Source organism: Diospyros lotus, chromosome 14 (genome assembly GCF_014633365.1).
Source record: "Diospyros lotus cultivar Yz01 chromosome 14, ASM1463336v1, whole genome shotgun sequence".
NCBI classification, from domain to species: Eukaryota; Viridiplantae; Streptophyta; class Magnoliopsida; order Ericales; family Ebenaceae; genus Diospyros; species Diospyros lotus.
In genome coordinates, this window is record NC_068351.1 from 19,411,691 (window position 1) to 19,424,143 (window position 12,453).

The 12,453-nt window shown below is 35.6% G+C and overlaps 1 protein-coding gene across 1 annotated transcript in view; it reads left to right on the forward strand.

Moving 5' to 3' along the window:
- LOC127789792 (serine/threonine-protein phosphatase 2A 65 kDa regulatory subunit A beta isoform-like) overlaps nt 1–7,461 on the forward strand; it is a 32,625-nt gene extending 25,164 nt beyond the window's left edge. Inside the window, exons 6-12 of the mRNA XM_052318789.1 lie at nt 1,247–1,327; nt 2,751–2,855; nt 5,310–5,492; nt 5,995–6,087; nt 6,452–6,591; nt 6,673–6,739; nt 7,173–7,461. Of these exons, the coding sequence (XP_052174749.1) occupies nt 1,247–1,327; nt 2,751–2,855; nt 5,310–5,492; nt 5,995–6,087; nt 6,452–6,591; nt 6,673–6,739; nt 7,173–7,292 (789 nt within the window). The 3' untranslated portion in view covers nt 7,293–7,461. The remainder of the gene's footprint in view (nt 1–1,246; nt 1,328–2,750; nt 2,856–5,309; nt 5,493–5,994; nt 6,088–6,451; nt 6,592–6,672; nt 6,740–7,172) is intronic.
- Nucleotides 7,462–12,453: the final 4,992 nt, after the last annotated feature.

Below are 12,453 nucleotides of genomic sequence, written 5' to 3' on the forward strand. Positions count from 1 at the left end.
GCATGACCTTCTTTTGGCTTTCTTCCCGCCTAATTTCGACAAAAGCCTCCCTGATAGATGGAAAAGGTTTTGTTCCTAACAACCTTCCTTTGACTTCATCTAAGTCAGAATTCAGCCCATGTACGAAGTCAAATACCCTTTCTTTCTCTACCATTTTAGAATACTTCACCCCATCCTTTGTACACTCCCAACTGATGTCATAAAACAAATCAATCTCTTGCCATAATTCATATAGCATATTATAGTAATCAGTTATCGAATGATTACCTTGGTGAGTAGTTCTTATGACTGATCTAACTTCAAAACACTGTGTTGTATTCTCCATGTCTGAGTAAAGGTTTTGAGCCGCCTCCTATACTTCTGTTGCTGTTTTGTAGAACAAATAGGTCCTCCCTATCTTTGGCTCCATGGAAATGATGGGCGAAGCCATTACTATGGAGTTTTCAGCATCCCATGCTTCATAGTTTGCAGCTTTAGGATCTGGTTTTGGAATCCCCCTGGTTAGATACCCTACTTTCCCTTTGCCTTTCATAACCAAAAGGACCGATTGGGACCATTCTCGAAAATTAGTCCCATTGAGCTTATGTTGAGTGATTTGATGGGTGTGGTGATCTAGAGAAATAGGGGCAGCAGTTGGAAATATAGATCGAGAGGTTGTAGGGAAAGTAGTTGAGGCTTCACTAGTTGGCGAGGAACTAGCCATCTTGAAGCAGTTTGTGTGAAAAAAGAGGTACGCAGTTTACCGGATACCTGGCTCTAATACCGTAAACAAACTTAAGAGAATTTAGGAATAATACCCTCTTAAGTAATAGGGTTCAAAAAATACTAACTATTTCACGTTCATTCTCGGTTACATGGTCCCTTTAAGTACAGAAAATCCATCTATCATCTATCTAAAATCTAGGAGTTTAAAATACAAAAAAACAATAGATAAGGAAAGAAATTTTCTCCTAATTTTTCTCCTAATTCTTATGAATAGCTGTAATCTTTATCTTCTTTCATTCAACCTGGTCTGCTTCCTCTTTTTTCGGATTTATCTCCTTTCCACCGATATTTCTTCCTCAACAGTTTTGTTCCTATTGAAATTTTTTTGTCAGTTTATTTTGTTAAAAATCACTTCTCATTGTTGTGTCTATTGTGCTTCAAGTTGACATGATAAAATATATGTGTGTGTGTTACTGGCCTTGTCTTCTGCAGGATTGAAGTTCATATGCAATGCTATATATAACTGCTCTGTCTTCTACAGGAACTGTCCTCAGATTCATCACAGCATGTACGTTCTGCTTTGGCTTCAGTTATAATGGGAATGGCACCTGTTCTTGGAAAGGTACTGATCTTTGAGAATTAGGTATTAGTTTACTATGTAGCTACCTCTCCTTGAGGTATATATTGATTTGACAAAGGCTAAATTTCTGTGTTTGGTCATATGCGATAAGGTTGAAGTGGTACTTATAGAAGATAAGATGTGGGAGCTATGAATAAGATGGTTTGAGCATGCAAGAAGAAGACCAATAGAAGGTTTTGCTAGGAAAGTGGATGGAATCGAGGAAATTTGTAGCGAGAGGGAGGGGAAGACCAAAACAAAAAAACCTGGTGGGAAACTCTTGGCATGATAGAGGATATAATGACCTAATAAATGATATGGCCATGGATAGAGATGCACAGAGATCTAGAATTTATGTAGCTGATCACACCTAGTGGGATTGAGGCTTTTGATTGTTGTTGCTAAATTTCTGCCTTTGCATTCTCTGGTGTTTTGTGGATGTTAGCTGGTTAGTCCCAGTGATTCTACATGGCTGATTCTGATCGCCACCATGCTAGTTCTGTTGGCACTGAATATTCATCACACTTCTTCTAAATATTATGATTTTCAGAAAGCAGCTTCATGGAATCTCTATTGCTCAACTATAGAGTCTAACTAATCAAGACCTGTTGCTTCTCTTGCCTGAATGCTATTTGGTACATATAATGACTAGGAAATGTTTGAACTATTGGCTTCAAAAGAGATACAATAGATTCGAGTTCCTAATGGTTGCTTGGATGTGGCATCGGACAACTTATTCTTTTTGCATTCATATTGGAAACTGTTGGTCATTTGTCCCCAATCTTCTTGAATTTGCAGTACTGCATTTTTAATTAAAGTACCTTGTCCGTTAATGCCAAAACAAACCCAAATCTAGTTTGTTTCTTCAAATCTGTTGACCACTCAGCCCTGCAATGATGCAACTTCCCACTAATGAACTGGATCACTTGTCTTGGATCTTCTGGATTCTTTTGTGGTCAGCACTAGAATGGTTGTAGTGCCATATGCTGTTCCACTGAATGATCTAGATTCTGGGCTATCAAAAGTCATTTACCTGTCATGAATTGGCCCTTGAAAAAAGTTTTAAAGTGGTGTAAATTGTACTAAACACTATCCAGACCAAGCCTTCAATTTTTCATCTTTGAAATATTACAAATCTTCAGTAAATTTTATGTTTCATCAATGGTAGAATTAACTTTTAATTGCTCACTCAGCCATGGCTAAACATGATTATTTCCAGAAAATTTTAGCACCTAGTAAAAGTAAGAGCAAGAACTAAGCATCCAATTGTGATTCCTTTGACAAATTGTCAGAAATTTTCACAGGTTGCTATGCGCACGGTCTTTCTTTTCTAAAGAGAGTGTCAAACTGATTCTTGTTAATTCTATGTAATTTTTTCTTTTCATACATTTAATTGACCTCCAATTCTCTCCACCTATAATTGCAGGATGCAACAATTGAGCAGCTTTTACCAATCTTCCTTTCTCTGCTGAAAGATGAATTCCCAGATGTTCGGCTGAATATTATCAGCAAGCTTGATCAAGTGAATCAGGTATTTCAGTGTCTCTATGATGCAACAAGTTTCATGCATTCTTGTTTTTTCATGCATGGTTCATTTCCTTCTACCCCTAATTGTAGTTGTTATAAGATGGAAGTATCTAGCATTATGAATATAGGACTGTCATATTCTTTACATGAATGGGCCAACTTTTTATAGTCACAACCCATACTCCTGAATATTTTTAAAATCTCTGAAATGATACCAAGTATTTCCAGAAATCAAGATTCACAAAGCTATTTAAAGAGATACCTTGTTTCACTATCATGTCCAATGTATGAAATTACTAATCTTTCTTGGAAATGGTACTAATGTGTTTCCTAGGAAGAATTATTTTGTTACTTCATTGAATTGAGGATGACTTGCTCACTGAACTAAAAAAACAAACAAATTGAGGATGGCTATATATCTAAATAACATGGTTTAATTCAAATAGAACTTTGAAATGTTGCAATTCATCTGCTTGGGAAATCACCTTTTACATAGCTTTCTAACTACTCCTCTTTTTGAAGGTTTGCAAATATCTTCCACTATATTCATTTCCATTTTCAAAAAGTATTTATTTCTTGAGAAAATTGTCCACTTTTTTCCCACTGTAGTATTAGGTGATAGAGAGAGATCTGATTTATTTATTAGTGTGTTAAAGGAGGTTGAAGGGAATTAGATATACTCTTTTATTATATTTTATACAGAGGGAATTGGATATACTCTCTCTTATTATATTTTATAGAATTAATTTTCCTTTTCTAAACAAGATTTCTCCAAAAAAAAAAGCCAGTAGAGAGAGAGAGGTCGTGCCACTTTAGTGGAAGTCCTTCAATTTGTCAATGAATTTCCACGTTGGATTATCCCAGGTGAATTTCCAAGGGGGACTATATTTTACTGGAGTCAGGGGGAAGTTGCTCCTTGGGGAGATTATCCCAGGTGGCTAGCTGATCATTTGTCACTGATCTCTGACCTTCCAGAATCAAGGAAATCCTCGGGCTACTGTAGGGAAGGCCTGAAATATATGGACAAGAGATTGTGGAGTGACAATGAAGAATCTTTTGTAAAAGGGTAGAGCCTGTTTGGTATTACTGTGCTTATAAAGCCCATCCGCTTTATTGTAAAAGATTTAGAAAAGTAGGGTTTGGTAAAGCCAATTGTGCTTTTAAACCATGGCTGCTTATCCAAAAATGCAAGTTAAGCTGGCTTAAAAGAAAAAGCAAGAGATCCCCTATTTTTCATAAAAAGCAGAGCATCTTATAGTGGGACCCACATTTATTACTTATTGACTTGTTAACCATCTTATCTAAAGCAATTAGATAGAGAGATAACTTTTATCTTTTATATTATTATTTTTACTCTAAGCATGGCCCCTCCTCAAGTGTAGCCAGGCCTCATTGTTTAACTTGTCCAAACACATGAAACTATTTAAATATTGGGTCAGTGGTAAGGTTTGAATTCAAGATCTTTGCCTACTTTAGTACCATGTTAAATTGTTAACCACCATCTTATCTAAAAGCTTAAGTTTTTACTAACTTTTATCTTTTATATTATTAGTTACTCTCAACACCTACTTTTAACATTAATAAGCACAAGATCACACTTGGTTACCAGACACTACTTTTTTAACACTGCTTTCTGCACAACACAAAAAAGACAATGCCAAACAGGCCCTTAGGCTGTCACAACCTGGCTTCTTAAGGTTGGTTGAATACTGAAATCAGATTTCATGGATGCCATGGTCAGGGTTCTCCCGGCCCCTAGTGGAAAATCTCTTAGCTTCTCCATGACAGGTCTTATGTCCAAGTTGACGGATTGTATAGTTGGCTGGGTTAATACTGTTTCTCCATTGTACCAGACTAGAGCATGCAAGACATAGTTGAGGTCTCAGCCGTTTATGAGGCCAGAGGTTTCTGCCAAAAGAATTTCCTCTTTGGTTGGTTGTAAGGGTGTTGCCCCACCCCCCACCCCCCCAGAGAGAGAGAGAATGTGCTAAATTTGGTCAATGAAGCACCTTCTGTTAATAACTAGTTTATAACTTCATTTGCATTCAGGGAACAGTGATTGCATTGCATGCCTTGTAAGATGCCGCAGTTTGCAATTGCCAGTTGGAGAGAATTTTATAGTCCACACTCTTTATTGGTCTAACGACACCCTTGGACTAGTAGTAGAGCTTCTTCATTTGGACCTGAAGATCAAGGGTTCAGACCATATAAACAGCCTCTTTGCCAATTGGAAAAAAGTTTTGAGTATATTTAGCCTCCTTCAGTGGCAGGAGCCTTGTGGGCCTGTTGTCCCTCTTCACGCTTTGTCATTTAAATTTGCCATTGTTAATCCATCTGAAACAAAAAAGAAAAGTGCCATTGCTAAAAGACTTGCATGAACTGCTTCTATTAAGTTGTCATATATTTACCATTATCATAGTTTTATTCATTTAGTTGTTGATGTAACCTTCTCATGTAGGTCATTGGAATCGATCTGCTCTCCCAGTCCCTGCTGCCTGCAATTGTTGAACTTGCAGAAGATAGACACTGGAGAGTTCGGCTTGCAATAATAGAATACATTCCATTATTGGCAAGTCAATTGGGTGTAGGGTTTTTTGATGATAAGCTTGGCTCTCTTTGCATGCAATGGCTAAATGATAAGGTTTGTGAATTTATATCAAAATGCACACTTCCATTGGCAAGTCAGTCAATTGTAATGCATCTGAAGATTGGTCATGTGTGGTCTGGAACTCTTATGTTTTCAATGATTGCCGTGTAAAGGTTCTTGCATTCCAAAGTTGGTAGTGTCCACCGCATACATAAACACAAGTTTCCTCCATTTCTCTGAGAGATGAGTTAGTATGAAAAAATTGAAATATTACAAATTATAATGTCAACAAAATTACAGAAATGCATATTATGATTCTCGCTGTAGTTTCACATAGCTCATCCTCTTCATAGTTCCTGCTTGCATAATGTTCACTCTTCCCAGCCTGGTGTGAGAAGTTTGTATTTTATTTATTATTGTTTCCTTAATAATTGGTTGTTGTCAGTAACACTTCATATCCAGCAGTTAGCAATGTGCTCTTGCAGTTTCCAAGCAGTGAACATCTTGACTTGTTCATATCAGCTTTGCTAATTCTTTTAGGGGGTGTGCATTGTAGGTTTATTCCATTCGTGATGCAGCTGCTAACAACGTGAAGCGCCTTGCTGAAGAGTTTGGTCCAGAATGGGCAATGCAGCACATAGTTCCACAGGTACTGAATTGGTTACCTAACAAAAATTAATTTAGTCTTTTTCCAGCCACTTTGTGATTGTTATAAGATGCCTGACACTCTGAATTTGCAATCATGTTAGGGATATCTTACTAAGTTGCAAAATAAACACTTAGCTATTTCGTTTCAGTAGTATGTGTTTGATCTGTGAATTACAAATATTTAACATGTTAGGGCTATAGACGCACAACATTATGCCAGCCCATACAAGTAAAAGTTATGCTAAACTATGTATATCTTTTCTGAAAAAATAATACCGTTCAGCTGTCATTCCTTTCTGAAATTAATGAATGCATTTTCAATTTTGTTTCTCTGTCATTTAATAAATCTCACACTCCCTTAACAGGTTCTGGACATGATTAACAACCCTCATTATCTCTATCGGATGACCATACTTCATGCAATTTCTCTCCTTGCCCCTGTGATGGGCCCTGAAATTACATGTTCCAAACTTCTGCCTATCATCATTAACGCATCAAAAGACAGGTAGTTTAGCCACTGTCTAGGGATTAATGTATCTTTTTAATGATAACCTGGACTGCTTGGCCTGAGTACAACTTATTACAGGGTGCCTAACATCAAGTTCAACGTGGCCAAGGTGCTGCAATCTATTGTTCCAGTAGTTGACCACTCTGTAAGCAGCTACTTCCTCGGCTGGTTTGTTATCAATTTAAATCTTTGAACTCTGATGATCATCTTGCATAATTAAACCAAGTTTTCTTCTTTTAAATTAGTGAACGACCCCGTCCCACCCACCAAAAGAAAAAGGACGGGAAATGAATAAAAAGAATTGCACATTTTATGAAGCATTTCTCATTTGTCTAGAATTCATGATTGATCGACCAACTTTTACATTGGTTATATTGTATCTAACTCATCCACCCTCTTTTGCCCCGCCCGTCCTTGGAACCGATTGTAAATGGGAAGAGTGCCTTGAATACTACAAACTGTTGAGGGGATTACTCAATCCCAGTCAATAAGCTAATGGATTCAAGGCTTGTGTTGCACAATTATGAAGCAGATGTTGAGGCAGGATTTTGTTGGGAATTAATGTTTCAACTCTGCAGGTGGTAGAGAGTACAATACGGCCCTGTTTGGTTGAGCTGAGTGAGGACCCAGACGTTGACGTCAGGTATTTTGCCGGCCAAGCACTTAAAGCAACCGACCAGGTTATGATGACTAGCTAGATTTACTCTACTCTTTATATAATTATTAGGATGGATTCAATTTTTGTGAGCTTGTATTCTTCCTTACATATGTCTTCTGTAAACCAAATTTGAGTTCCTCTGGATGTTTTTGCTGGTGTTTTCTGGGAAACATGATTTTTTATGCTAATTGACATTTATATGTTATCAATTCGCGGATCAAAGTTCGCTGAACACATGCTGATGCCGCAGATCTGTTTCATTTTCAAGCTAGAGATAGTTTTTCAAGTTTTTTTAAATTTTGAGCTTAACAACGACTACTTAAAATATTCTTGGGATTTTGCCATTTAAAAGTTTAAATCTATCTTGTATTTGATTGGTTTGGCTTAGTGGCTTAGTATACCTTATAATAGGTAGAGAGACTTGAGTTCATACAAGAATTTCTAGGGCGGATGGGAGTTAGAGAGGAGGTTGAATGGGTATTTTACTTCTCTTAGATTTCCATTCGTCTATCATACATTTTGAAATTATAACCATAAAGAGATGTAATTATACTTGCAGCCAGCCGGTGAAAGTTTGTGAACAAAAGAAATAAAAATGGGAACGAGAGTAAGAAAATTGCAAGAGAAACTTCTCTCTAGTGTAGCCATCCGTAGAAAAAAGAAAAGAAATCAAGATCGTGCTACATATACATATAGGCTTACACACAGTGTTACACATGTATAAAATAACTAAAAAACTCCACCCATTTATCGCCTCCTCTTTGCCATCTCTCCCTTGTTCGTGGCAGATGAAGCTTCACCCGCATTTGGGATGAAGCGATCGGGCTTGATCGCTCATCTTTATTTGTGATGAAGCTTGGGTTTCATTGCACATGAAACTCGATCAACGCGAGGCGATGGTGGCAAGGCCATGAGGATACAATGGCGAGGCAACAGTGACAACAATGATGCATTGATGGGGCGGCGGTTGTTGGAGGCTGCCACGGGAAGGGGCAGAGAGAGAAGAGGGGAGGCGATCAAGGGCAAGGATGGTGAATTTGCAATTGGGTGGGGTATTTTTGTTATTTAAACATGTTTTTGTCAATTTTTTTGTACTAATAGCATTTCCCAATACATAAGTGCTAGGCTGCGTTCAGATTTTATACTGCCCAGTACCTTCCCTAGGTACATTTCCCTATCTTCTTCTTGAATTAGAATTATCACAATTTAAATTCAAGTGTTTGGATGAATATAATAAATGAGAATTTCAAATGCAACTATGATGAATTTATTAATTTTTAATTATAAAAGCATGATAAGAAAATTATTAATATGCAAATAATTTTTTATTGAATCATGCTAGATGTATAACCATTTTGTACATCTTGGGCTACATAAGGGGGTATTATGAGCAAAATATCTCTCGCCTCACATGCGTCTCACACGCTCATAAGGGACTTTTTTGTTATTGATATATTTTTATGTAACCCAATATGTACACAAAAGTGTACCAATAGCATTTTCCTTTTTTTGTTAATGATTCAAATATGGGTTAGATTAGTCATGGATCCATTGGATCCAAATTCGACTAGTAATGATCCCCTCTAGATCTATTTTCACTCTGATTGAAACTCAGGATCATGGATCAAATCCAACTGGATCTCTTGAACTAAAATCTAATCTTGATCCATATTTTTTTAAACAATCTTATTTTTTGTACAAACTATATATATACATAGACTCACATTATTTATAAATTATTTAGATGTTATCTTTAGAATTATTTAGTACCAAAGGAGGAGATTCTCATCTAGGTCACGATAATTTTCATCCGGGCATTAGTTTTTGGAAGAGTGATAAGTCTCTTGAAGACTCTTTGAATACAATATTGGTTGAAACATGTCAACTAACATCTGAAATTGATGCCTGGAAAGTCAGAAGAAACGATCTCAAAAGATGCAAATATTCTTCATCTGTTAGCTTCAGTTTATATAAATAGGGGTGACGTCTCATTTTCTAGGTAGTAATAACTCTTACACAAGCTATCTAAATATTTCTTTATTTTTTAACTTAGACTGACTTAAGTATTAAAGAGTTTGCACAAGAGACACCTTCCACTTTCAACTATTTTCTGTCTTGCAATTTTTCAAGAACTTATAGGCCCCGTTTGTTGTAACTTAATTAAAGAAATTATAGCTTATAGTTTCTTAGATTATAGCTTTTAAAATTTAGAATAAGTTATGAACCTGTTTGCTGCAACTTCTTAGAAGTTATAGTTAAGTAGTTGTAGTGTTTGATATCATAAGTTGTAAAATAACTTATTTTTGTATAATTGTCTATAATACCCTTAGTAGTTATAGAATGATAATTTAAAAATTAATTAGTGTATATGTATAAGTTTCAAGTGTTATAAAAAAATTAATTAAAGTATAGAGAGAGAGGGGAAGATGACGAGAGAGAGGAAGAGATTTGAAAATAGAAATGGCGGTAGAAAAGAAAAATCCATGATTGCGTAGAAAAAGCCAGCTTCTACCCCTTCTAAAAGCTAGTAAAAGATTTAAGTTAGAATTCTATAAGCTAAAACAAACAGTACATCCCAACTTTTTTGAAGCTAGAAGTTATAAGTTACAATTTTTAAGGTGCAACAAACAGAGCCATAGTCTCTCAAAGGCTAAAGAGTCTCTCGTAGTTACAAATTTATTGTTGTATCTCAGCAACAAAAATAATATTTTCTATTATTTAACATATAAGAACTACTTTTTAAATATCAGCTATATATTTCTACTATATATTGCATATGTCTGCGCATGTGTATATATATGTATGTAAAACTATTTTCTTGGAAATAAAGAGAATTGAATTTAATGGAAAGAAAGGAAATAAAGACAATTGATATTTTTCCCTCTTTTGGGTAAAATATTTTTGTTTCATAATTTTGCTTATTCAAAGAATAGAAAATAGGTAACTGAAAGGGAGACACTTACTGTTAGTAGTGTTGGTAAAAGAGATGACAAGCAGAATTAGATGTTAGCATAACATGTCTTACTTTGGAAGACATGGAACCTTATATTTGGTTTAAGATTTAAATTTTAAACACTATAATTTTGAAGATATTTAACAAAATATTATAGTTTCAAATTAATTAACAAACTATTAAAATTTCTCCATCATGATAGTCCTTGCTAGAACATAGCTAGAGTGGAAAATGGACTTTTGCATAGTGTTGCCTTTTATAGTAGCAAGGAGTTTTTTTTTTTTTTAATTGTTTGTGTTTTTCACATTGTTATATTTTTTTAATCACACTAATCGAAGTAGCAACAACCTTTGTAAGACACAACTAGCAAAGGCGAGTTAAGCTTGTTACAAGAAAAAATGCACTTGGTTAGAACCACAACCAAGGCAAAGCCCCTTACTATTGCTAGGGGCGAGTTACTGCATGACTCGCCATTCGTGACTCGTCCCTTGTTATGACAATATTAACATTAACTACAAAACTCTATGACACATGACAAAAGTGTATATAAACCTTAATAATCACAATCAACAACCAAGAAAAAAAACACCAACAAATCCAATATCCAACTATTTACTATAAGAACATCATATCAAACTGCATTGTTCAACTTCAAATAAATTTAACATATCAAACATGTCTATCAAAGATACAAAAGCATCCATTGTCTCTAATATACATTTAATGAAACACCCACCCAATGTCTCCTATATATATCTAACCATAACACATCCAATGTGTCCAACAACACCTCTCCAATATACATATTACCAGAACACATTCAACGTGAAACAAAAAAATAAGAGCATTAAACGTCCAGGAACATAGAAATAAATGTGTGTAAGCTTCTTCCGTCTCTATGGAGAAAAAGAAACCAAAAGCTCTGGTTGCATAACTCGTGGTCTATATTGATATACCTTTAATGGTGACTAGTGCTATGGTGCCCTTAGCAGTGATTGTTGCGGCAGGGTGGGAAATATATATAGCTTGCAATGATTGCCCATATAGCACTAAAATCCTCTACCTTCTCCTCGATGCCATCATGGACCAATGCCTCCATCTCTGTCTAAAGTGATCTCGGGAGTTCATCATGGTTATCCTTACACATGTATGAGAAGCCAATTTGTAATGCATTATCATGGATAATGTGTAGGTATCCCCATGATGTAATCCCTTACCATCGTTGTGTTTGTCTCTATTTGCATGGTGTTGTTGCTTGAACAGAATAATAAAATTTATTTATTCAAAAAGAACCGTTTTCAAGCCTTAAGAATATTACAAAAACAAAACCATTGGAGGGCATAAAGCATTCCCCATACAAATACTCTGATGCTTAAATTAAGTTTTTAAATATCACAGAAGAAAGTATAGAATTCTTGAATTGGTAACAAGGGACTTGCTCTTTTGGAATGAGTGTTTTCTTATTTATAATTAACTTGAGAGAGTTTGTGATAAACATCCCTAATATTTCGAGATTAATTAAGGTTTAGACTACCATAAATAATCATTATCCTTTTATGCAATTCATGAAAGAACTTTCAAAGGAAGGTTTGCACTTTTAGTTATGTGGGAATACCTCGTAGGAGGGGGAGACTTCTAGATCTCCCGTAAGATGAGCTTGTGGAGTCTGTTTAATGGATCTCTCGAAGACACTTATTCAGATAAAGTCTATTGGGTTTCTTTCTTTTGCTTTTACCCATTGTTTTCTAGTTTTGGGCTTGTTTTGGATGGGCTTTTGCCAATGGGCCTTTGTCAATTGGCTTTGATTCATTACACATCACATGTGATGAACCAAAGATAATGTGTGTCATCACCATGTGCGTCGATTGAAAGCAACACCTTCTCCAACTGGTATAATAACTAGGTCATATCAACTAGGACCATACACAAATTAATGTTAGGCCCATACATGACATCCAACCCTATTGCTAACATCATGTAGCTGCATTCTTGTACCATTTATATAAACAAATCAGAGATCTTATGAGTACATTATTTCTCATTACAATGCATAAATGATTGGGTTGTTATCAATAAAGATATCAAAATAATGCATACCTCGTGTGTCTCGTGTATTCTATCAAAGATTTTTCATTTGATCAATTTGAGAAAATCACCAATCATTGTCATAGAGTATGATAATTCACTTGATATTTGACTCACCATTTGAGAATAAAACACTTTCGTATTGATGCTAATGAAAGCGCAA